General features: G+C 55.9%; 2 protein-coding genes across 7 annotated transcripts in view; one reads left to right on the top strand and one right to left on the bottom strand.

Annotated features, from left to right (window-relative positions):
- Window positions 1-7752, bottom strand: part of CCDC12 (coiled-coil domain containing 12) — a 55817-nt gene extending 48065 nt beyond the window's left edge. Inside the window, exons 1-2 of one of the 3 annotated variants that reach the window (XR_014304493.1) lie at window positions 7514-7623; window positions 7059-7256 (exon numbers count right to left, since the gene is read on the bottom strand). Coding sequence is in view for 2 of the 3 variants with exons in the window: in XM_082705432.1 (XP_082561558.1) it covers window positions 7059-7256; window positions 7414-7500 (285 nt within the window). In the remaining variant the exon portion in view is untranslated. Of the gene's footprint in view, window positions 1-7058; window positions 7257-7413 lie in introns of all 3 variants that reach the window. The other 2 variants (XM_082705433.1, XM_082705432.1) reach the window with 2 other exon arrangements.
- A 1654-nt stretch (window positions 7753-9406) lies between these two features.
- The window catches only part of NBEAL2 (neurobeachin like 2), a 29017-nt gene continuing 14908 nt past the window's right edge, over window positions 9407-23515 (top strand). The window contains exons 1-12 of one of the 4 annotated variants that reach the window (XM_082705244.1): window positions 9407-9702; window positions 17354-17442; window positions 17524-17652; window positions 17760-17841; window positions 17935-18059; window positions 18226-18308; window positions 19900-19985; window positions 20082-20364; window positions 20526-20632; window positions 21113-21193; window positions 22583-22666; window positions 23059-23157. In XM_082705244.1, coding sequence (XP_082561370.1) covers window positions 9652-9702; window positions 17354-17442; window positions 17524-17652; window positions 17760-17841; window positions 17935-18059; window positions 18226-18308; window positions 19900-19985; window positions 20082-20364; window positions 20526-20632; window positions 21113-21193; window positions 22583-22666; window positions 23059-23157 — 1299 coding nt within the window. In that variant the 5' untranslated portion in view covers window positions 9407-9651. Of the gene's footprint in view, window positions 9703-16706; window positions 16843-17353; window positions 17443-17523; window positions 17653-17759; window positions 17842-17934; window positions 18060-18225; window positions 18309-19899; window positions 19986-20081; window positions 20365-20525; window positions 20633-21112; window positions 21194-22582; window positions 22667-23058; window positions 23158-23515 lie in introns of those variants that run through there. The other 3 variants (XM_082705242.1, XM_082705245.1, XM_082705243.1) reach the window with 3 other exon arrangements.

Raw genomic sequence — 23515 nt, 5'->3', positions numbered from 1 at the left:
CTTTTCTTTCTTTCTTTCTTTCTTTCTTTCTTTCTTTCTTTTTTAAGGAAAGTAATTGTGGGGCAAGGATGTAAGGGAACTGGAACGCTCGTGCACTGCTGGTGGTAGTGGAAAATGTACACCCACTGTGGCAAACAGTTTGGTGGTTTCTCTGAAAATTAAACACAGAATGGCTATCTGACCCAGCAATCCCACTCCTTCTGTATATATTGAAAAGAACTGAAAACAGGGACTCAAATAATACTTGTGAAGTCGATAAGTATACCAATATGCCAATGACAGCATTAGTGACAAGAGCCAAAAGGTGTCCATTAACAGAGGAATGAAAATCCACTGCGTGTGGTGTATACCTACAATGGAATATTATTCAGCCTTAAAAAGGAACAAAAGGCTCTTGCATGCTAGAATGTGGATGAACCCTGAAAACAGATGCTGCTGCTAAGTGAAGTAAGCCAAACACAAAAGGACAAATATTGTTAAGACTCCACTTACACGAGGTACTTGGAATGGGCAAACTCACCGAGACAGAAAGCAGATTAGTGGTTGCAAGGGGCTGGGGTGAGGCTAACACGGAACCGCCGCTTGGTGGGGGTAGAGTTTCTGTTTGGTGTGATGAAACAGTTTTGGTAATCGTGGTGATGGTTGCGCAACGCTGTAAATATCCTAATGACAAATGCTTAAACGGAAAATTTTATGTTATGTGTATTTCACCATTGAAAGATACAAAACAAAATTGTGGCAAATCAGGGTTTCCCTTTCCCCTGATGGGGATCAGATCAGGATCCTCAGGGGATTAAGACATGCACATCAGGGCAGACTGGACTTGGGGCCTATCCTCTTTCACCACTGTTGTTTCGTGTTTTGTTATGTTCTTGAGCGTGTAACTCACAAAACCAAAGAGTATTAGAAAGTATACAACTGGTTCCTCCAGTTTCTCCCCTACCTTGCATCTGGGCAGCCAGTCCAAGTCAGTACACAAAGAGAGTCACCACCTGTTCTCATGGCCTCTCCTAAGCTAACACGCACTTGGGTGCCTCCTAGCTATGTGACCTCAGGCAAACCGCCTCTCATTTATTAGCCTCAGTGCTTCCATCTATAAACTAACCCTCCTCCTTTTTTGTTTGAAGATTTTATTTATTTATTTGACACAGAGAGAGAGAGAAAGAGAGAGAGAGCGCGCGCACACGCGCACAAGTAGGCAGAGCGGCAGGCAGTGGGAAACGGAGAAGAAGGCTCCCTGCTCAGCAGGGAGCCCAATGCGGGGCTCGATCCCAGGACCCTGGGATCAGGACCTGAGCTGAAGGCAGCTGCTTAACTGACTGAGCCACCCAGGCGCCCCTAAATTAACCCTCCTCTTGCCTTCTTCTCAGGTTTGTCATCAAGACCTAGACAAGATAAAGCAGGCAGCTGGCATCGTTTCTATGTCAAATCTGAAAACACTGTTAATAAAGAAAATTAAATTGTTAGGAGCTACAGAGAAAATCAGGAGCACTAGGTACTCCCCACCTCCCTTTCCTTGCACCTTCTCTATCTAACACTATCTATATTGCCTGACCCTCGGTCTCCCCAGCTGCCTGCAAGCTGCTCAGGGCAGAGACTTCTGTCTGCTCTGTTCAGCACTATACCTCTAGTGCCTCACGACTGGTGCCCAGGCTGTACCCGGTACACGTCCGCAGAAGGAAGGAATTACCAGCTCCAATAACCCACTTTCAACCAAGCCAAACAACACTTCATCACCTGCCACTGATCCACCCACTGATAACCACAGCCTGGAAACTGAAAAGTCAACAAAAAATTCTAACTTCCCCTTTGTAAGAAAAGGACTAGAGAAAGTAGAAAAACCAGGAGCTCCTGAATAGGAAAGATGCAACAGGAAAGGAGAAGGCTTTTAATGGAGCAAGAATGTGGCTTCATAATAACTCTTCCTTAAAAAGAATGAAAGGAAACTCCAAAGGCCAGTGAACTCTCAATTCCAACATAGAAGCCACGTGATTTCCAGTTGCACATTTTTTTAGAAATGAGTTCATGGCCAAGAGCTTTCTGAAGCCAGAAATGGGAAGATTAAAGCCAATTAAAGTAGCAATCAATACACCAACAAATTAGAAAATCTAAATGAAATGGGCAAAATCCTGGAAACACATAATGTACCTAAACTGACTCATGAAGAAATAGAAGATTTAAATTTATCTGTAATAAGGAAACTGAGTAAGTAATCAAAACCCTCCTAATGGGGAGCCTGGGTGGCTCAGTGGGTTAAAGCCTCTGCCTTCGGCTCAGGTCATGATCCCAGGGTCCTGGGATCGAGCCCCACATCGGGCTCTCTGCTCAGCGGGGAGCCTGCTTCCTCCTCTCTCTCTGCCTGTCTCTCTGCCTACTTGTGATCTCTGTCTGTCAAATAAATAAATAAAATCTTTAAAAAAAAAAAAAAACAAACCCTCCTAATAAAGAAAAAAGCCCTGGGCCAGACAGTTTTACTGGTGAATTCTAATACTAACAAATTGAATCCATCAAGGACCAAAGACCAGGGGAATTTACTCTCCAATGCAAAATGGTTTAACATACAAAAACCAACTAATGCAATATAATAATAGGATGGGGGGGGTAAATCACATGATCATCTCAATTGATGAAGAAAAAGCATTTGACAAAAATCAACTCTCTTTGTTATGAGAGTGATACGATATAAACAGTCAACAAGCTAAGAATAGAAGGAAACTTCCTCAACATGATAAAGGTCATATTCAAAAAACCCACAGTGAATGTCACACTCAATGGTGAAACACTGAAAGCTCTTCCATGATAAGGAACATAACAAGGATGACTACTTTCACAACTTTTAGCCAACATGATACTCAAAAGTTCTAGCCAGAGCAATCAGGCAAGAAAAGGAAATAAAAGACTTCCAAATTGGAAGAGAAGTAAAATTGTATCTGTTCACAGAAGATATGATCTTATATGTAGAAATATCCATGAAAAAACTGTTAGAGTAATTAACAAATTCAGCAAAGTTCCAGGATGTCAATTTTGTAAATCAACAAATATTAATTTGTACAAATATTTGTACAAATATCATACAAATATTCTGTATGTACAATCTGAACAGGTAATTAAGAAAACAATCTCCTTTACAACAGCACCAAAAAGAATAAAATACTTAGGAATATTTTTAACCAAGGAGCTGAAGGTTTGTACATTGAAAACTAGAGAACACTGCTAAAAAAAAATTTAAATACCTAAATGAAAATTAACAACTTAAGGGATACCTGGGTGGGTCAGTTGGTTGAGCATCTGCCTTTGGCTCAGGTTATGATCCTGGAGTCCCGGGATCAAGCCCTGCATCAGGGTCCCTGCTCAGTGGGGAGTCTGCTTCTCCCTCTGCCCCTTACCCCACCTGTGCTCTCCTTTTCTCACTCTCTTGTCAAATAAATAAATTTAAAAAAGAATTAACAACTTAAATGGAAAGACATCCCATGCTCATGGACTGGAAAACTTAATATTGTTAGGACGGCAATACTCCCCCAAATTTTTACAGACTCAGTACAATCCATATCAAAATCTCAACAGCGTTCTTTGCACAAACAGAAAAATCCATTCTAAAATTCATATGGAATCTCGGGGATCCCCAAAAGCCAAAACAATCTTGAAAGAGAACTAAGAGGATTCATACTTTCTGATTTCAGAACTGACAACAAGCTATAGTAATCAAAACAGTATGGCAGTGGCATAATGACAGACATATAAACCAAGAGAAAAATACAGAGTCCTGAAATAAACTCTCATAGATATGGTGAAATGATTTTCAACAATTCAGTAGGGAAAGGACCATTCAACAGGGAAAGGACATTCAATAGGGAAGACCATTCAATAGGGAAAGGACAGTTATTTCAACAAATGGTACTGGGAAAGCTGGATATTCACATGCCAGACACTGTATAAGACATTTACATTATACCTACATAAAAATTAACTCGGAATGGATCAAATACCTAAATATAAGAGCTAAAACTATAAAACTCTTAGGGTAAAACATGGGGAAAAGCTTCAGGATCCAAGGTTTGATAAAGGTTCCTCAGACATGACACCAAAAGCAGACACACCAAAAGAAAAAATAAATTGTGTTTTATCAAAATTAAGAACTTTATGCATCAAAGGACATTATTGGGAAAGTGAAAAGACAACCATGGAATTGGGAGAAAACATCTGCAAATCCCATATCTGATAGGGGATTAATAGTCAGAATATATTAAGAACTCCTACAACTCAACAACAACAAAAGTCAATTAAAAAATGGGCGAAGGGGTGCCTGGGTGGTTCAGTCAGTAAAGCATTGGACTTTTGGTTGGTTTCAGCTCAGATTAGCCCCACATACTCTGCGTAGAGTTTGCTTGAAGATTCTCTCCCTCTGACCCTCCTCCCACTCATGTGCACAAACTCTCTCTCTCCCAAATAAATATATCTTTAAAAGAAAAATGGCAGCAGCGGAAGGACATGAACAGACATTTCTCCAAAGAAGATATACAAATGGCCATAGGCACATGAGAAGATGCTTAACATGATTCACTGATCACTACGGAAATGCACATCAGAACTACAATGTGATACCATTTCACATCCAATAGGATGGCTATAATCAACAAAACAGAAAATACCAAGTGTTGCCAAGGATGCAGAAAAACGGGAATTCATGTCCATGGCTGCTGTGGAAAACAACATGGCAGTTCCTTCAAAGGTTAAACACAGAACTGCTCTATAACCCAAAATTTCCACTTCTGGGTTCACACCCAAAAGAACTGAAAACAGAGACTCAAACAGATATTTATTTATACATTCACGGCTCACAACAGCCAAAAGTTAGAAGCAACCTCAAACAGATAAAATATGGTATAGTAAAAAGGAGTATGATCCAGCTTTAAAAAGGAATGAAATTTCACATATGCTACAACATGGATAAACCTTAAAAATGTTATGCTGGGGACACCTGGGTGGCTTAGTCAGTTAAGCGTCTGACTTGATCCCAGGTTCCTGGGACTAAGCCCCACATCAGTCTCCTTGCTCATCAGGGAGGCTGCTTCTCCCTGTGCCTGCACCTGCTGCTCCCCCTGCTTGTGCTCTCTCTCTCTTTCTCTGACAAGTAAATAAATAAAATCTTAAAAAAAAAAAAAAAAAAAGTTATGCTTGTTGAAATAAGCCAGTCAAAGAAAGTCAAATACTGTATGATTCTACTTATATAAGATACCCAAAGTAGTCAAATAGAATGGTGGTTGTTGGGGCTAGGGTGGGGAGTTACTGTTTAATGGGTACAGAGTGTACATTTGGGATGGTGAAAAAGCTCTGGACATAGTGGTATAGTTTTATAACATTATGAACATATTTCAAATGGTAAACTTTATGTTACATACATTCTGCCACAATAAAAAAAAAAAGGGAAAAAATAACCATCGGGCCATATTTTCAGCCCTTTGAGAGAATCCACCTTTAAAGGCCAGTTCTCCTGATGGCCTGGGCATCCTTCCCATAGAACAGGCCCTAAGGATGCTATGTTATCCGTTGTATTCTGACCTCAAGCCTAGTCACAGTAATCTGGGCCCCAAAGCCCAGGCAACAGCCCAGGCTGGCTAGCCACTGAAAAGCTGAGGCATGAGTCTCCCTCCGCCAGGCAGTTTTGGGGCAGAAGCCTCTGACAGGGCCAACAACATGCCAACAAAAGCAGAAGCCAATCCGGGGGCGCCTGGGTGGCTCAGTCCAGGCGCCTGGATGGCTCAGTGGGTTCATGCCTCTGCCTTCAGCTCAGGTCATGATTCCAGGGTCCTGGGATTGAACCCCACATCGGGCTCTCTGCTCGGCGGAGCCTGCTTACCCCTCCCCTCTCCCTATCTGCCTGCCTTTCTGTCTACTTGTGATCTCTGTCAAATAAATAAATAAAATCTAAAAAAAAAAAAAAAAAGCCAATCCGGCTAGCTTTCACTCTCTATTACTTCCCCTTTCACTTTCCCACAGGGTGGCCATGCAGAAAGGAAACAGGGGCCTCACTGACCAGCCTGACTCTCTAAAGTTAGAAAGCTGAGTCCGTTTTCCCTCATCCATCCAAGGCCTAAATATTTACTAGCCTTTATATTTTGCAGAATTAACAGTTTTTGCTCATCCAACAACAGCGGAACGACAGGCTCCACCCTCTGTGGGCTCTAGTGCTCTTTCATACAGAGGACCCTGTCAGATCTCAAAATAACCCAACGAGAATTAATATAAAGGACTTCTTATCCTCCCCTGCGGACATGAAGAAACAGGCTCATGGATATGAAGCAATTTGTCCCAAGTCCCACAGCCCCAAGTGACAAGACCAGGGTTTGCACACAGGCAATGAACTTCAGAGCTCTCCTTCCTCTTGATTACTCGGAGAGAGCAAGGAGGTGGAAATGGAATGGGACCATTTTGGTGTCAAACAAAAGCAAGAAAGATGCTTCCAAGTTTGATAACTAATAGGATTAGGAGGTCCATCCACAGAGAAGTAGCGTAGGAACAACTAAGTGCCCTCCTCTTTCCCTGAGGTGCACCGTGACCTAGAAAGGGTCTTTGTTTTTGCACTTCTGCACTCAAATTACAGCTGGGCCCCGAGAGTACCGTCCCGTACTGTCGGGCCCAAGGCGCGGTGCCAGACAGGGAGGGTCTGCCACATTCACTGAATTTCACCAGACTGGAAGGCCGCCGGGGTCGTGGGGGAAAGGGGATAGCTCAAAAGCGAAAAAATTACGCCTAATACAACGAGCACCCAAACTTAGAAACTGCCCTGGAGACGCATAAGACAAAAACCAGAAAGAAACCACCCCCCCCCCCCGTCCCCGCCTCGCGCATGCGCGGCGACGGGGAACCAGCGCCAAAAGAGTCCCAGGCAGCTAACCACTACACCTGGTAGGCGGGCTCCGACTCCGCGCAAGCACCACCCGCGCGGGCATGCGCGTCACCCGCAGCTACCTTTTCCTAGTAGTCCCCTGCCCTCTCGTCCCTGTTCTGGACCCGAATACTGGCTACCTCAGCCACAGTCCTCACTCTACATTCCTCACCTTGCGCCCGGTTTTTTCCCTTAGGGCTTTCAGCCGTTCCTTTCGCCGCAACGCCTCTTCCTCTAGCCGGCCCACACCAGCCGCAGTAGCCGCCATGTTGCCCACCCTCCTCTTCTCTCGTCCTGCATCGCGCAGGCCCGGGGAGTAGAGGAACCTCTGGCGGCCAATCCAGTGACGAGAACGGGAGATCAGGAAGTCCTGAAAACCAATCAATACTGAGTTGCCATAGCAGGGCCCGCCCCACTATTCCCCGCGACTAGCCTCGCCTGCTGGGGGAGGGCACTGTAAAGAGAAAGGCCGTAAGGCTCGATTCGTCCAATGCCCATCAATGAGAAAGCACCAAGTGGAATCAGACCTGAGTGAAGGAGGATAGAGCGCGTCGATTGCTCCGCTTTTGCCTAAGCAAACGCCAACCACGCCCCTCACTCCATACCCGCTGCATGGAATGCACTGACCCAACCCTGTCCTCTTGTCCAGATTCTTCAAGGCCCGAATGCCTTCAAGAAGTCTACCCTCCACTCCGATCTCAGTTTAATAAAAGATCTGCGCCTTCCTTCCTCTACAGGTGTCAGTGACTTCCTGAATGCACTTGTTCATGGGCCCCTAGGCCCTTCTGTATCCGCTCTCAGCTCAGATAAAGCCTGTGCAGTGCAGCGCTTGGCTGAATGGCCGTTTCCTCCAGGCTCATGGGTGATGCCCTCCCACCTCCAAGCCCCCCCGGAGCAGCAACGTACTCAGAGTCAGACTACCTAACTTGGAGAAGAACAAACTCCCAAAGTGGGCCCAGTGGGCCTCCAGGAACCTCCCGAGCTTAATTCTTGAGAACTACTGAGAGTTGATTTGGCCTTGATTGCAACAGGTAGGCAATAGTTACAGTGCTCGCCAGCAAGAGCTGGCAGGGTCTTCTTTCCTGCATTAACCAGCATATCCTGACAACCCGGAGACCACTTTGGCTTAAGTTAAGATCTTCCTACAGGATGCCAAGTTCCCCAAAGCCACCTAGAGGCCATGCCTCCCTCCCCCCAACACATACCATGACTTGTCTCCCAGCAAAGCTGTCTCCTGCTTAGGGTCTCCATTCCCAGGCTGGTAGCAGGTGGATGCCCACTCCTCCCACTTCCTTTCAGAGGCCCCTGTGCCACAAGACGTCTGTCCAGCCCCTCCAAAATGACCCTCAACCTCACTAGCCAGGGCCTTTTGGTGCCCTGTTCCCCCACATCCAGAGGGGCGAATCGTCAGAACCTGTACCAGGGTCCCAGGGAGTACCAGGTAGCAGGTGCTCAGGAAGTCAGCTCAGAGGTAGGATGCACAGGGCAGGAAAAAAGGCCAGAGTGGAGCGGCTGCCCAAGAAGTCAGGAGGACAGAAAAGGATAGGAACTGGGAAAGAGTCTGTCTTCTCTTGGCCACTCAAGGTCTGGGAGACTCCAGACTGCAGTTCCTTTACTTGAGAGTACCTTTCTGGGCTCCACAAACTTCTCCCTGACTCCAACAAAGGGCCTGACCCCTGCCCAACACCAGGTGGCCCCTCACCTCCCTGGCAGGCTGGCCAGGGGAGGGGGCAGGGAGAGGTTCCCGGGTGAGGATGACAGTGGGCCAGCAAAGAGTCAGTCAGGCCTCCATCCCTGCCCATCCTGTCCACACTGTCCCCGGCTACCCAAGTAATTCTCATTTGGCCCATCTGGGCTTCAGTTTCTCCATCTGTAAAACAGACTCATGAGACATCCTCTTGCCTTTAACCTCTTGAGGTTAATGAAAACAAAAGATGTGAAGACCAGTGCTGGGCCCTAGAGTGGAGGATGCTTTTACGGGAGCATCTAGGAGGCTTCTTGGAAGAGGGAACCCGTGAGGATTGCTTAAATCTCCCAGGGATCTGCAGGACAGATGAAGGGCACTGCTCTCTGATGTTCCCATCCTGCTCCACAAACAGTAGGAGCAAAAACGTGGCATGTCGGTCTCCCCCTTAAAGCGCTTAGAACAGCACCAGGCACGTGGTAAACTCTACAAGTGGCCGCTGGTTGTTGTTACCATTTGTTGAAGGACTCTGGCCTTCCGAACGCGGCCCGCAGCCCCTGCTCACCACCCCCACGCCCCCACCCCCCGCCCCGGGATACGGACACCCCATTCTCGCACGAAGGGAGGCAATTCCAGCCTTGCGCACTGTGAGGGGGCCAAGTTTGGAATACCTGACCCCGACCCACACCCAGGAGGCTCAGACCGGCCCTTCCCGAGGCGCAGTCGGGGGTTCGCACTGCTGAAGGCGGGACTGCTGGGCGCCCTCCCAGACCGCCCTGACCTCAAGCTCCTCCTCCCTCCGGGCTCCCCGCCCTTTGCACGGTCCCGGGAGAGGCGGGGCGGTGGTAGCCGCAGCTAAGTGCAGGAAGCCGGGCGGCGGCCGGCCGCGAGGAGGAGGAGCGTGCGGACTTGGGTGGCTCAGCGCGGCGGGGGCCAGTACTACTTCCCCGAGTAGTACCGCGCCGCTCCGCCCCGGAGTGACTCCCTCCGCCCATGGGCCTGGCCGAGGGCAACCGGCGGGCGGCGCGGAGGAGGCGGCGGCGGCAGGTGGCGCGCAGCAGGGCCGGAGCCGGGCCGGGACATGGCCGCCTCGGAGCGGTTGTACGAGCTGTGGCTGCTCTACTACGCTCAGGTGAGCCCGCCCCGCGCCGCTCCCGCTGTGCCCCCAGCTCCGCGCGCCCCGCTGCGGCTGCACCTGCGCCCCGGTTCCCGGGGCCGCGTAGATGTACGGCGCGCGCCGAGCGGACTCGGGCTCGGCACACACGTGTGCGCCGCCCCCGGCCCGCCGGAGCCTCCAGCGCCTCAGACTCTTATACCTGGGGGATGACCGCCGCAGGCGTGCATCTCGCAAGAGCTTCTTGGGTGGGGACTGCGCAACCTGGGTTGTGCCTGATGAGGAGAGGGTCCCAGGTCGAGACGGCCGGACACCGACCCTCTTTTACAGACGGAGAAACTGAGGCTCGGAAAATAAATGAGAGACTTTGTTGGGTTGGGAGGGGCAGGAGGGCTTAGTTTGCATTTGGGCTTGACTCTCCTGTGGGCGCGGCCCTACTGGGTGATCAGGGCCGAAGGGTCTGAGTGGGCTGCGGGGTGGCGTGGTTGCCGGTAGGCGGGCGTTGGGGGTGAGAGGTAGGGGGTGTCCCTACTTTAGTCCGATTTGAGTCAGCTCAAGCTACTCCGCATCAGTGCGCCGGCAGTGATGAGCTCCTCCCTGACCCTGATCCTTGGAGGCTATTACCCCGCCCCTGGGTGGACCTGGGGGTCCAGCCAGAAGAAAAGATTTGCCTTGGATGCAGAGGGAGGGGATAGGGGAGGTGAGATAGAAGGGATGTTTGAAAGGGGTGGAGGGATGCCCTGCCCTCCCGAGCTCCCTGTCCTGTCTCAGAGACTACCTCATGGCCTCAGAAGGTGAAGGGAATGACTCCCACCCCAGTGTCCTGCGAGAGCTGAGAGCCTGGCGTCCCCCAGACTCTGTGTGTCACGCACCTAGGCTCCCACTTTCCTCTGCTTTCACAGCAGGGAGGGATTCCAGGGTAATGCCCGCCTCCTCTTCATCTAGCATCGGCCTCCCTCCCTGCACCTGCCTGGATTCATGCTCCTGGCTCAGGTGTGCCCTGGGTACAATGGACTATTGTGTACCCCTGATCTCGTCACTAGAGGGAAGTTCATGACCAGATCAGCTGGCCCTCTGTGAAGAGGCTGGCGGACTGTCTCCTAGGACTGCAGGCTGGATGTGGGGCCCTAGGGACCCAGAATCCAGGCCATAAGGACCATGGCTTCTTGAGTCCACTTCGGGGATGAGAGGTCCAGGCCGCTGGCAGGAGGCATTGTGTGTAGGATCCCTGTCTGGTGTGACCCAAGGCAAAAGCTCTTTACACCTGAGTCTCTATTTCTCTGTCTATAAACTTGTCCCAGCCCTGACATCAGGGCTGGCCTAGACTCTACAGAGGGGTAGCCCATCTGGCTTGTCTGGACCAGGGAAAGCTCCTGGCCCCCTGGGGTCCCCTCACTCAGGCCTCTCTGTCTACATCTCCAAAGGTTGGTCCTTGTGAAGAGAAAAGATTCAGAAGGAAACCTGCATCTGTCCCTTATGCCTCTGATTGCCCCAATGGCTGTGGGCAGATTCTTGGGCCTTGGTTTTGCCACCTGTGACGGGATGAAGGGGGGCATGAACCAGGTAGTGAGTCTGAGGGATGTTAATGCTAGTGCTGCGGGCGAAGGCCATCTAGGTGTGGTCTCCCAGGACTGGACCTCCAGGTGAGCGTGCTTGCCTCCTGCTGCCCCTTCTAGGCTGTGCTCTGCAGAAGGTCAGCGCCCCCATTCCCTCAGGAGGGGCTTAGCACCATTTCTGCCGAGTTCCCTCTACCGCCCCAGCTCCTCCCCTCACCAGGGCAGGTCTGGGGCACGGGCTGGCTAGCTGGAGCCCTAGAAGCCCGGGCAGTCAGGGGGCGGCCTAGGGCCTGGCAAACAAATCCAGGATGTGAGTGTGAACCGGAAGCTTCGGCCAATCTCCCAGCGCTGCCTTCCTGCCCGCTTGGTCCTGCTCCTGCTCCCGGAACAGGTCCCCACCCCTCCATGCTGGGCTCCCAGGGAGTGGTGCCTGTGCTACTTTGAGGCCTGCTAGGGACCTATTGTGTGTTGTGTGCTTGCGTGGGAGGGCGGGGGAGGAAGGCGAGGGAAGAGACTGAACTGATAGAGGGTGTTGAGAGACCCCTGAGCTGGCCAGCCACCCACCCAGCCAGAAGGTTCTCCCAACAACCACGCCCCTCCCCTCCGCTGAGAGAGCTGACATCAGCTGGGAAACCTGTTTTCCCAGTTGTGGGTCTAGGCCCGCCCAAGGGAGCACCCCCTTTCTGCCCTTCCGTTCTCCTCACAGACCCCAGGTTCAGACCTGCCCTCCCCCCCTCCCTCAGTGGGCCCTACTCCGTTGGGGGTCACAAGTGGGGAAGGTGACGCCAGGTGGCTTCTGAGAGAGGAAGGAGGACCAGAGCATTCCCGGACATCACTTAGTCTGAACCCCTCAGGGCCTCGGTGGGGAAAGCAAGGCAGGGTCATACCAAGGTCATGGGACACGTTTGGGGTAGATTCTGTCAGAACTCCAACCCAGTCTTCCTCCTCTGTTCCTTTGCCCAGGAAAGGTCTAGTCCTGTGGGCAGGAAGCCTCTGGTGGGTTCTGCACCCTGGGATGGCACAAACTGTTTCCTCTGCGTGGAGCCTTCTCCCTCCTGCTTGAGCGGGCATTTGTCCCCCTGTCCCCCTGTCCCCCTGACCAAGCCGGACCTCAGCGCAGGTCCCCATTTCACCCTCCCTGTGCTTGCTGCTTGGCAGTTTCCCTGCACCCCACACTTCGAGAGGCCCTCTGCATATCCACTGCAGGGTTGGCTGCAGGAGACAAGCCCCCCAGCAGTGACTGGTTGTCAGAGGGCGGAGTTTGGGCTCGCGGGGATGGGAGATGGGAAGATCAGAAGCAAGCACCTGGAGAGGCCAGGGGTCTGGAGTGAGAGGAAGGCCTGGGTGACGGGTGGGGCTTCCCCAGGAAGGTCCAGGATGGGGGCAAGGATCAGAGGCCTGGGGCTGGCCCTTGGGCGGCATATAAAAGTTGTGCAAAATAACATGCAAATGAGCAACTCCTTTGGGCTGGAGCAAAGTGTAGCTCCACAGCCCCCCAGTGAAAGGGAGCGCTGGAGGGCCTGACATCTGGGGCACTCAGGGCCACAGAGGGCAGGACAGGACAGACATTCAGGTTCCAGGTGGGAGCCCAGGCTGAACTCTTCCGTGATGCCAGCGAGGACTCAGGGTCAAGAGTCAGAGAGAGGTCAGGACAGAGCTGGAGTTGACCTTGCTCTGTGCACCCCCCCTTGGTCCTTCACCCTGACTGATGAGATCTGTTGCCTCATGGAAACCTGGTCAGGCTCTCAGAGCTCCCTCTGGGACCTCAGCTGAGTCCTATGCCTCCCTATGCCTCAGTGTACCCTCTCGAACCGGGAAAAGGGAAGGTAGGCTAGTCTCCTTAGGGCAACCAGGGCTCCCCCTGTCCTGCATTTATTACCAAGGCAACTGAAGGGGGCCGGACTGAGGTGATGGGGAGAATACCACAGAGCCCAGACTTGGGGGGAGGGGCTGGTAATCCCTGGAGTTGTTATGGCAACTGGGGCGCTGATGTGGAAGTGTGGGGTCCCCATGGAAACGGGGTCGGTTACTATGGGGACCCTGAAAGGAAATTCTCGGTTTCCATAGTGATAGGACTAGGGGAAGGTTAAGCCCTGGGGGGCATTATGGAGACCAGAAGTTCTGCCCCTTGCAAGACCCCGTCCCCAGGTAATGGGGAGAGACTGGCTCAGCCACCTGGGCACTTGCACCACTGTGCCTCAGTTGCCCCTGCCTCTGGCAGAGTCCCCATCTTCTAGCTTCCTTCTTTGACTCAAGGTCCTCCAAGTCTGACCTTCAGGCATCCTGGTGTAGCCAGAAACCACCTTTGGCTTGACATTGCCATCTCTCTCCTGATGCTGAGTGGGGACCCCCCCCCCCAGGCCTGAAAGAGGTTATCCTGATCAGACCCCACCCCACTCTGTCCCGTTTCTGCTTGCCTGTCTGGAAATGGGGTACTCACTACCACCCAGGCAATTCTGACTAGGTGGGGTCACCCACTTTGGAGCTACAATCTTCTCTCCTTACCCTGCTCCTAGCTCTAACCTGGGGACCACCCACACCATTCTACCTGCCTGGGCCAGACACCCAGGAGACCTTGGCTCTGCCAGTGAACCAAGGTCTGCTACTTATTGGTCACTGTTGGAAGTGCGTGGGGAAAACATTAGTGTTTTATCTATCCGCCTAGATACCAGGGGCTTGGGAAGGCAGAGCCCCTGGATTTGGGGAGGGAGCTCCCCCTCACCTTGTCCCGTGCTGGGGGGGGGGGGATGCGGTGTGGTTGGAGAGGATTTACCTGTGAGGTATGGAGGGATGGGTTTCAAGGGGCAGCTGCAGTGCAGAGAGATGAATGGTGAGTAACAAGCTATGGAGTCTGAGAACCATGGCTGGACTCCAGAACCCGTGCTCTCAACCACTGGTCTGAGTTGGCAGCCCGACCTCCGAAGCACCAGCCAGGGCTGGGGCTCGAGAAAGGTGCCGGCTCTGGGGAGCATTCAGGCAGAGGAAGCACGGACGGCAAAGTGCTTGCGGACCTGTGGGTACGGGGACAGCGAGGAATGCCCTCGGGCTGAGCCATCTGGAGGGTAGGGGCTGCTGGGCAGACAGGGGTGGCGATGTGTGTGTACTGGGGCACACGGGACGCCAGGTGGTGGTTAAGGACATTTCTGTGTATTGCACCATTATGAACTCCGAGAGGAGATGACGGGCTGGGATCGGGGTTTGAAGCAAGTTCTGGGTGTCCCCTCAGGGTGAGCCAAGTGGAGGGGCAGCACAATGTCCAGCAGGTCGGTCGTCCCTGTCCCCTGGCAGACAGCCCCCAGCCCCCTCCCCCCGTAACATGCTACAGCCACCTGCCTTCAGCCATCCTGGGATACCTCAGAGTTCTACGGAAGCGGCAGTTCCATGCACCCCCAGTGACTTTTTGGGCCTAACTAGCCCTTGGGAGCCCTGCAGCCCCAGAACTGAATGCCCTCAGGGCTGGCCACGATAGACAGAGGCCCACCCACCTTGGGGTCACTGACCTCCCCTTCCCCACAACTTGCTCCCCGGACCTCCAGGTCCTTAGTACCACTTACAGCTGAGCCTCAGGGCCTGAGGAGGAGTGTGGCTGCTCCTGCACTGCCTTCATGAGGCCCTGGCCCCTTCAAGTTGGGGACTGGGCTGGCCTTGCCCAGCATTCCTGCTCCGAGCTGGAAAGGGAGGGAGGAGCTAGTTGAGGTCTCTCTGTGAAGTGTGGGAAGGCCGGGCCCTATGGCCGCTTCTTCCAGCTCCAGACCCCCTGGCATGCTACATGGCCACCATGGCCCTGTGAGTCCCGACCCCGGCAGGCATATCTCCCAGCATGGCAGCCACAAGCCGTGGGTCCCAGGTCAGAGGCAGGACAGGCAGAGACCCCATCCCTCCCTAGTACCATGCTTTAGAGACCCCTCGTGCTCTCCCAGAGCCCAGAAGGCTACCTTGACCGCCTGAACCCTGAACCCAGGGCTACCCTTCAGGGGCAGCCCTGAACCCAGCCCAGCCTGGACCTGCTGGACAGGCCGTGGGTGTGGTTCTGGGGACAGAAAGTTAGGGTGTGCAGAGTGTTGAGGGGCCCACCCAAGTTGTGGAAGGGTCAAACCAGGTGATGGCCATGAAGAGGTAGGGAGGCTCCTGCTTAAGTATCAAACGCCCAAAGCCACGGACGGCAGTGGGGCCTAGGATAGACAGAGGCCTGGACTAGAAGATGTGACTCAGATGGAGAGGCTGGAGAAGCAGCTGTGATCAGACTCGGGACCTGGAATGCCAAGCTCAGTTCAGGCCTTATCCTCAGGCCAGGGTGGAGGGACATGGTCAAATCTGGGCTTTCAGGTACTCAGTAGAATGGCAGGGGGTGCAAAATGAACTTATATTTTAGGTGAGACATGTCTATGGCTTGACGGGGGTGGTTTGAGGGTAGAAGGGGGCAGATAGTGTTGGGCCATTTTTGAAGCTAGACCAGGATCTGTGGGGTCACTGAGGCAGAGGCCACGTGGTCAGCTCGGACCGGCTGGTCAGCAACCATGAGTGGCCCAGGCCTAAAACAAAGGTCTGGCGTTGTTTCAAATCTGGCACCTCCATGGCCCCAACCCTTCCCTCAGTTGCCTAGGCCTCAGATCTGTGACAAATGCACAAGGAAGGTGCCCAGCCACAGGGTGAGGACTGCTCTGCCTCGGTTTCTTGTGGACCTGGCCCAGTCTGCTGGGGTCTAACCCCTTCCCTGGGGCCCATTCAGTCCCTACCCTGAGGTCAGGAGCCTACAGGCAGCAGAGAGGAGCCAACCACCCAAGGTAGTTCTGGAAGACCTTGAGTCGAGGTGCGCGGCACCGGGGACACGGCACCTATGATGTGTCCCTTACCCCTCCTGCCTTCTGCAGTCTGGTCCCTGCCCCACCCCCTGCCCCTGGGAAAGAAATGTGCCTTTTGGGCTCAGCTGGTTTGGGGGAGCTGCAGATGAGGTCAGCAGGTAGGGAAGGAGGCCTGGGTGGGAGAAAGAGCTCCAGACCACCACCCATTCTGTGCTTACAGGGTAGAACAGACCGGGGCTAGGCTAGGATGTACTCAACTCTCTCCTGGGAGTAGAGACCAGTAGAGCCAAGCAGGGAGGCCAGGACACAGGGAAGGGGGGCCAGGACAAAGGTATGACCGAGTCCTCCACATCGATGGTGTTCCCTAGGCCTGAGGCTTGGACTGGGGTCAGGGAGCTGTGGGTGCCTTGAACGAAGGGTTCTATAGCAGCAGGTGTGGAAACTCCAAGATGGAACCTCATGCCAGAAAAAACGAGCCTCTGGTCCACAGGCCCCACCCTGGGCAGTGTGGCCCCGCCCCTTTGCACTCCAGGCCCCGCCCCCGGTGCTGGGCCAGGTCCCTCACTGCTTCTCTTGAAGGGCCCTGGGTGCCCCGGTGGGGCTGGCCCCCCCACATCCCTGCGGTCTGCCGGGAGGAAGCAGCCCTCCTCCCCCACCGTGACTCTGCGCTTCCTGCTCCGGCGGGGCGGGAGGGGACGTTTCCCGTTCACACCAAAGTTTCCCTGGCGGCGGGCGCCCAAACTCGGGCTCAGCCGCTGCCCCTCTTGCCCATGGAACCAGCTTTGGGGCCTGGGGTCCAGGTAACCAGCCAGGGTGGGGCATTAGGTTCCCAGGGTGAGGTAGGGCATTCTGCCTGTTTGTGTGGGGAATGTGCATGTGCATGGGTCCTCCTGGCCCATGGTGTGCGTGCAGCACGGTCTCCTGGAGGTGGTGGCTGCTGAGCTGGGAGAAGGCAGCCCAAGGCTTTGGATCCGGGTGGCTGGCGGGTGGAAAGCCTTCAGCCCCAGCATCAGTGTGGGCCATGGCCCCATCCCAGGAGTGTGCACACCAAAGCCCCATGTCAGGCTTGCCTGAATCCCCAAGGGTTAGGGAGGTGGGAGCAGAGACTAGGAGACTGGGAAAAGCAGACAGGGGTCCTGGGAGAGAGGTCAATGTGCAGGACAGCCCTCTCCGGCTGACCTTCCAACTTCCTGTCCTCTCTCCTCCCCTACCCACCCCTCCCTCTGTCCTCCCACACTGCCCTGCCTCCAAACCCTGTCCACGGCCCCTGGTCTGCCCTCACCCCTGTTGCCCCCCGCCCCTCCCCCACAGAAGGACCTGGGCTACCTGCAGCAGTGGCTGAAGGCCTTCGTGGGTGCCTTCGAGAACAGCATCTCGCTGTCCTCTCTGGAGCCACGCAGGTGAGCCTGGATCTACCTGGAGGGCGGGGACCGGCGCTGGGAGACAGGATCCATGGTGCCCTAGCGACCCCCTCCCTGCAGGCCGGAGGAGGCGGGTGCCGAGGTACCGCTGCTGCCCCTGGACGCGCTGCATGTCCTGGCCGAGCAGCTGGACGCGGGGGACCCGGAGCAAGCCCTGCTGCTGCTCAGGCTCTTCATCGTCCTCTGCAGGTGGGTCCCTGCTTCCTGCTCTGGGGAGGGTGGGCAGCTGGGAGTGGGGTGGGGGCTGGAGGTGGGGCTGCTGTACCCCCGGGACCTCTCTTCCCATTCCCTCCCAGGAACCTGGAGAATGTAGAGGCCGGTTGGGGCCAGGTGCTACTGCCCCGGGTGCTGGCCTTGCTGACCCGGTTGATGGCAGAGGTGAGGTGGGCTCTAGCCTGGGGCGGGGGTGGGGGGTGGTAGGCGGTATCCGGGGCCCAGTGAACCCCCTCCGCCCTCTCCCCATGCCTCCAGCTGAAAGGAACCCCAGCATCACAGGAGGGCCGTGGGCTGCTGCTGGAGAACGTGGCCCTGCACGCCCTGCTTCTCTGTGAGGGCCTCTTTGACCCCTACCAGACCTGGCGGCGCCAGCACAGTGGGTGAGAGCCAGCCCACTTCAGAGGACCCACCAAGGGTGGAGGGTGGCCTCTCTGGCCGGGGTCTGGAGGTGGCAGGGGGCCCAGCTGGTGTGGGTGGATGGCCAGGGCAAGGGTGCAGTGCCTGGCCTCACCCGGGCCCCTGCCCATTCCCCACCCCCACCCCCAGGGAAGTCATCAGTTCCAAGGAGAAGAGCAAGTACAAGTTCCCTCCAGCGGCTTTGCCCTGTGAATTCAGCGCCTTTTTCCGAGGTCAGGCCCCGCCCCTGCCCCTTCGGGGGGCCCCCACCTGGCCCCACCCCCAGACCTGAGCCCCTTCCTGCAGTTCCCCATCCCAGTGGCCACAGGGGCGGGATGCCCTTAGTAGTGGCAGCCAGCAGGGCTGGGAGCACCACGGAAAACTGACGAGGCCTCCAGGGGCGAGGGAGTTTGGGGCCAGAGAGGAAAGAAAGGGCAGGTGTGGGCACAATGAGTGATTTCTCTTCCCAGCGGGAGTGAAGGCCTTCCATGAGGTGGGGGAGCAGTTTCCCTTCCCTCTTCCCTCCTGCTTCCTGGGTCCGAGAAGCCCCTGGGATCGCACTCTGATCTGGACCTTCTTAAAACTCCCCAATCTGATCCCTTTCCCCCTGGAGGCTGCACCCTTCCTTTAGACAATGTCTACACCGACTCTGCTTCCTGCTCCCGTGGTCTTGGACAAGCCGGCCCCCAGGACATCTCTGGCCCCTGGGGACCTTCTTCTCTCCAGTCCCCTCTTTCCCTCTCATCCAAGGGTGGCTGGCCAGGACTTTAGATGGGACAGGGCAGGATGGCTGTGGACTGGGGCAGACCAGGCTTGGTGAGGCGGTGGCCTGTTAGCACAGAAGGTGTGGAAGTGTCACTGGGGTGTGCCATGTTGCTGCAGGCCTGGGGTCTGGAGCAGGGGCCACGACTCCAAAAGGGGAGACACGCCCCCCCACACACACACCCCGGGAGCTCCTGCCTCCGTTCTCCCACAACCTGAGTGCTCTTTGCAGAATAGACTGGATTTTGTTCCTCTTACCGTCAGTCCCTTTCCAGTCCTACTCGCTCTCTGCACCCTGTCCTCTCCCTCCTGAAATGCACTGTTATTCCATGACTTTCCCTACTGCTTCCTGTCCCTTCCCAGACCACCTGCATTCTTGGGCTTCAGCTCAGATGCCCTCTGCCCAAGGAGCTGTCCCAGCCCGTCCCACCCGAATCTAGTGAGCCCTGCTCTTGCCCCCATCCCCCACCATACACACCACTCATGTGACCCAGGGCTGGTCCCTTCTGCTCTGTGAGTTTCAGTCTGTGGCCTGGCATCCTGTCCAGCTTGGCTGGAGCAGAGCCAGGTGGGCCTCCCACATGGGAGACTGTGAAAGCCCCTAGAAGTCCCCATCGGGGGCATGGGTGGGGGTTGGGGGGCATCTGTATGGTAGATACAGCGAGGTCCCCAGAACAGGTCACAGGAAGCTCCAACTGTCGCAGGGTAGCGGGAGCAGCTTTGTATCTGAGAAGCTCAACTCTGGCTTGCCGTGGGGAAGTGGGGTGGGGGTGTGTGTTGCCTACCCTGGGGTCCCTGCTTTGGAGGTTAAAGATCTGGGGGACTGGCTAGGCTTTCAGGGCAGGACCACAGGCCTTCAAGCTCCCCGAAGAAGGGCCATGTCTTCCCTAGACCTCCCTAGCAGAGAGCCATGACATTTTAGACCCCCAAGGACAGAACGGGGTCTTTTCCCCTCACACGGGACATCCCAGTCCTCTCCCCCGACCCCAGGGCACCTCCCTCTTGGGTAGTCCCCTGCAAGCTTGGTGACGTCATCCTGTCCTGCCCACCCACCCTATCCAGAGAGCCTGCAGGGGGCAGATGGCTTGCCCCCCATGCTGCTGCTTCGCCTCGTCCACCTGTTCGGGGCTATCCTCGCGGGAGGGAAGGTAAGCCCGGAGGAGCCTGCGAACCAGAGGGCGGCCACCTCAGGGGCTCTGCTGCTCAAGCCCTTTGACCATTGCCGTCTCTGCCCACACCTGCAGGAGAACGGGCAGATGGCCGTGAGCGCTGGCTCCGTGCAGGGCCTGTTGGGTGTGGTACGGGGCTGGGACCATGGGCCGGCGCAGGACCCCCGCCTGGTGCCCCTGGCGCTGGAGGCGCTCGTGGGGGCCGTACATGTCTTGCATGCCAGCCGCACGCCCCCCCGTGGGCCAGAGCTCCGCACCCTGCTTGAGGGCTACTTCCGCATCCTTAATGCCGACTGGCCAGCGGGCCCAAGCCCAGGCCCCGAAGAGGCCCTTGTCGCCCTACGGGTCAGCATGCTCGGTGGGTATGGGCCCCCAGGCTCCTGGGGAGGTGGCTCGGCCGGGGAAGGTCCACGCGCAGACGGAAGGCAGGACCGGGCAGCGTGGGAAGAAGGCGAGAGGCTGAGCGGGCGGGGTCGCTGACGGGATGGAGCGGGGGGCTGACCGGAGACCCGTCTGCAGACGCCATCCCCCGGATGCTGGCGTGCGAGGACCGGCCGGTGCTGCAGGCCACCTTCCTGAGCAACAATTGCTTCGAACACCTTACTCGCCTCATCCAGAACAGCAAGGTGGGCGGGGCCCGGAATCCCTCGTGGGGGCTGCCCGTCCTGGGCTGGGCTGGGCTGGACTGGGCTGGGGCTGTCTGTGGCGAGCAGGGTGGCCTAAGGCTTGGGATGGCTCTGCACCCCATAGGAAGAGGGATGTGGCGGAAGGACAGGAGCTGCCCTGGCCCCTTGTCCCCCTTTCTCCCGCCCCAAGGCCAGGGGCAGGAGGAGGGCCCGCTGTTTTAGATATAGTCCCTGCTCCTGCCCACTTACCTGCCCTGCCCCCAGACCCAGGTCTGTTCTGAGCATGGGCAGCTCTCGGATCCCTGACTTCCTCAGTGCCTGGTGAGGCTCTCTGCCTGGGTGTCAGGGCACACATAGCCTTCCCACGGGGCAGAACCCTGGCAGCTGCCCCTGGTCCCGCTCTAACCCCCCCTCTCCCCATCTTCCTCCTCTTCTCTCTCCTCTGCCTCTTCCACCTTGTGCCCTCCCCCTTCCCCACAGCTGTACCTGCAGGCCCGGGCGCCCCCTGAGGGGGACAGTGACCTGGCTACCCGGTTACTGACCGAGCCCGATGTCCAGAAGGTACCACCTTGGGGTTGACCTGCTCAGGCACTCACCTCCTTGGGCACCCACCCCCTGCGGCTCCCTCTTTGAGCCCTTCCTGCCTGTGCAGGGGGAACGAGCAGATACGTGTAAGGCCTGCGGTGGCCTAGTAATGGGGCTGGATCCTCCATGCTGTTTCACCCACCTTCCAGACGCGGCTTCAAGGGAATGGGCAGGAGTGATCTGTGCCCTACCCAGTATTAGTATTGGGAGCTAGGGTTTGGCTTTGCCAAGCTGGAAGGAACCTTCGAAACTCAACCACCTACCCACCCCCCATTCCCAGAAGGGGAAACTGAAGTCCAGATACTAAGGGACACGACTGTGACAGAAAAGGAGGTTCCCACACATGGGCCCACTTCTTTCCATGGCTCTTTGTGCTGGCCTTAAGCAGGTCCCTGGGAGTCCCTCCTCCCCTTATGATGTCTCCCTGCCTCGCCTGGCACGAGAGCTGGAAGAGGCAGCAAGCTGTCAGGGGCTCGCATGGAGAACCCTCTCTCGGGGGGTTTACTGCCTGGGCCCCAACCCTGAGGGGCCTCTGGCTTTGTCCTCATGAGGCAGCCCCTGTGGCTGTTGCTTTAACCTGTTTTCTGAGAGCCTGCATATCTACTTTTCCACAAAGCAGACAAGGCGGGTGAGACCCCCTCGTTTTCACAGATAGGAAACTGAGGACTGGGGAGGGGAAGGAGGTTGTGCGAGGTCGCTGGGAGAGTCAGGCCCCGTGGAGCCAGGGTACTACAGCCTAGCAGTCTGGCAGCTGGGGACACATTCTCGAAGCCCATTCCCAGGGGTGGGGCAGGGCAAGTGAACGGCTTGTTTCCAGCGATCAGGTTCAGCCAGGGTGAGCCTCAGTGCCCCCACCTGCATGTAGGGGCAAGGGGGAGGGTAGGACTCAAAGGTCTCGAAGGTTCTTCTGGTTCTAACCTCCTGTGATTGGTTGTCCCTCGATCCCCCCCCCCATCAATCATCATGGGTGATGGAGCACTTGCCTGCATGTGTGTGTCTAGCTTGGGTGGGGACGGGCGGGGACTGAGGCCTGTAAGCCTGCCGAGCAGTGAGCGACAGAAGAGGTACAGTGAGAGGGTCCCCTGTTGATCTGTCACGGAGAGGGTCTTGGTTTCTTCCCTGGCCTCTTTGTCAAAGGGGGTCTGGCCAAGCTACTCAGAGAGGTCCCTGGGGTCAGGGTGAGGGTCACAGTAGCACGGGCAAGGAGTAGAAGGCCCGGTACCCCACTCCCAAGGCTTCCAGCCAGCTCAGCAACATGCCTTGGGGCACCTGCTCCTGGCCCTACACCAGGAGCAGGGGGCTGCCAGCTGTGACACATTGGTACCCCTGCTGCTGACTCCCCACCCTACCCCACCCCACCCCAAGGTTCTGGACCAGGACACAGACGCCATCGTAGTACACGTGGTCCGAGTGCTGACCTCCATTATGAGCGGCTCCCCCTCAGCCAAGGTGAGGACATTGCAGTCTGGCTACCAGAGGGGTGTGGAGTGGGGGGTTAAACTGACCGCATGTCCCCCGAACAGCTCTGGCTGATGGCTGTTAGAGCAACGGAGCTGAGGGGGCAGGCGTTTTGCCCTGTGGGGTGCAGGTCAGAGCTGGCAGCTGGATCTCTGGGGTCGGGGCTGGACTGGGGAGGATACTTGGGGGTTGACCACCATCTACAGCCTTCCAAGGGGACCCTTACCCCCGCAGCCATCCGTGAGCTCTTGCCCTCGCCAGCACTGCGACCCGGAGGCAGAGCCAGGTGGGGGATCCCTGAAAGATGCTCCTTCTTCTGGGATTTCCATGGGCTTTGGGTTTGCCCTGGGGGCCCACCTATGTGCTCTCTTCCTCCTGCCCAGGAGGTGTTTAAGGAGCGCATCGGCTACCCGCACCTGCTCGAGGTTCTGCAGAGCCATGGCCCCCCTACCCGCAGGCTGCTGCAGGAGCTCCTCAACATGGTGAGGTCCAAGGCGTGGGTTTGGGGTCCCAGGGGTGGTCAGCACCGAGTCAGGCTTCCCGTGGAGGGTGAGCCCTCCACCTTGGGGGCTCTGTTGGCCATGGGTGTTATGTAGTGGGACCCGTGGCCCGACCAAGGTGTCCGTGTCCCTGGGATGAAGATCCAGTGCAGGGGAGCGAGACACCCCCACCCCCCCACTCCAGATCATCCCGGAACAGGCCGTTGGGGTTGAGGCCACCCCGGACCCAAAGCCAGGGCTCAGGGGGTTAACGGTGCCAGAAGCCTGGTGTAAATAGTGCCACGTGCCCACGCGCCTCCATCTCCCCCGAGCTGCGACCTGCATGAGCAGGACAGGGTGG

This window comes from Mustela nivalis (genome assembly GCF_964662115.1).
Source record: "Mustela nivalis genome assembly, chromosome: 1".
In the NCBI taxonomy this organism is placed as follows: domain Eukaryota; kingdom Metazoa; phylum Chordata; class Mammalia; order Carnivora; family Mustelidae; genus Mustela; species Mustela nivalis.
This window is presented reverse-complemented; position numbering and strand designations above follow the sequence as displayed.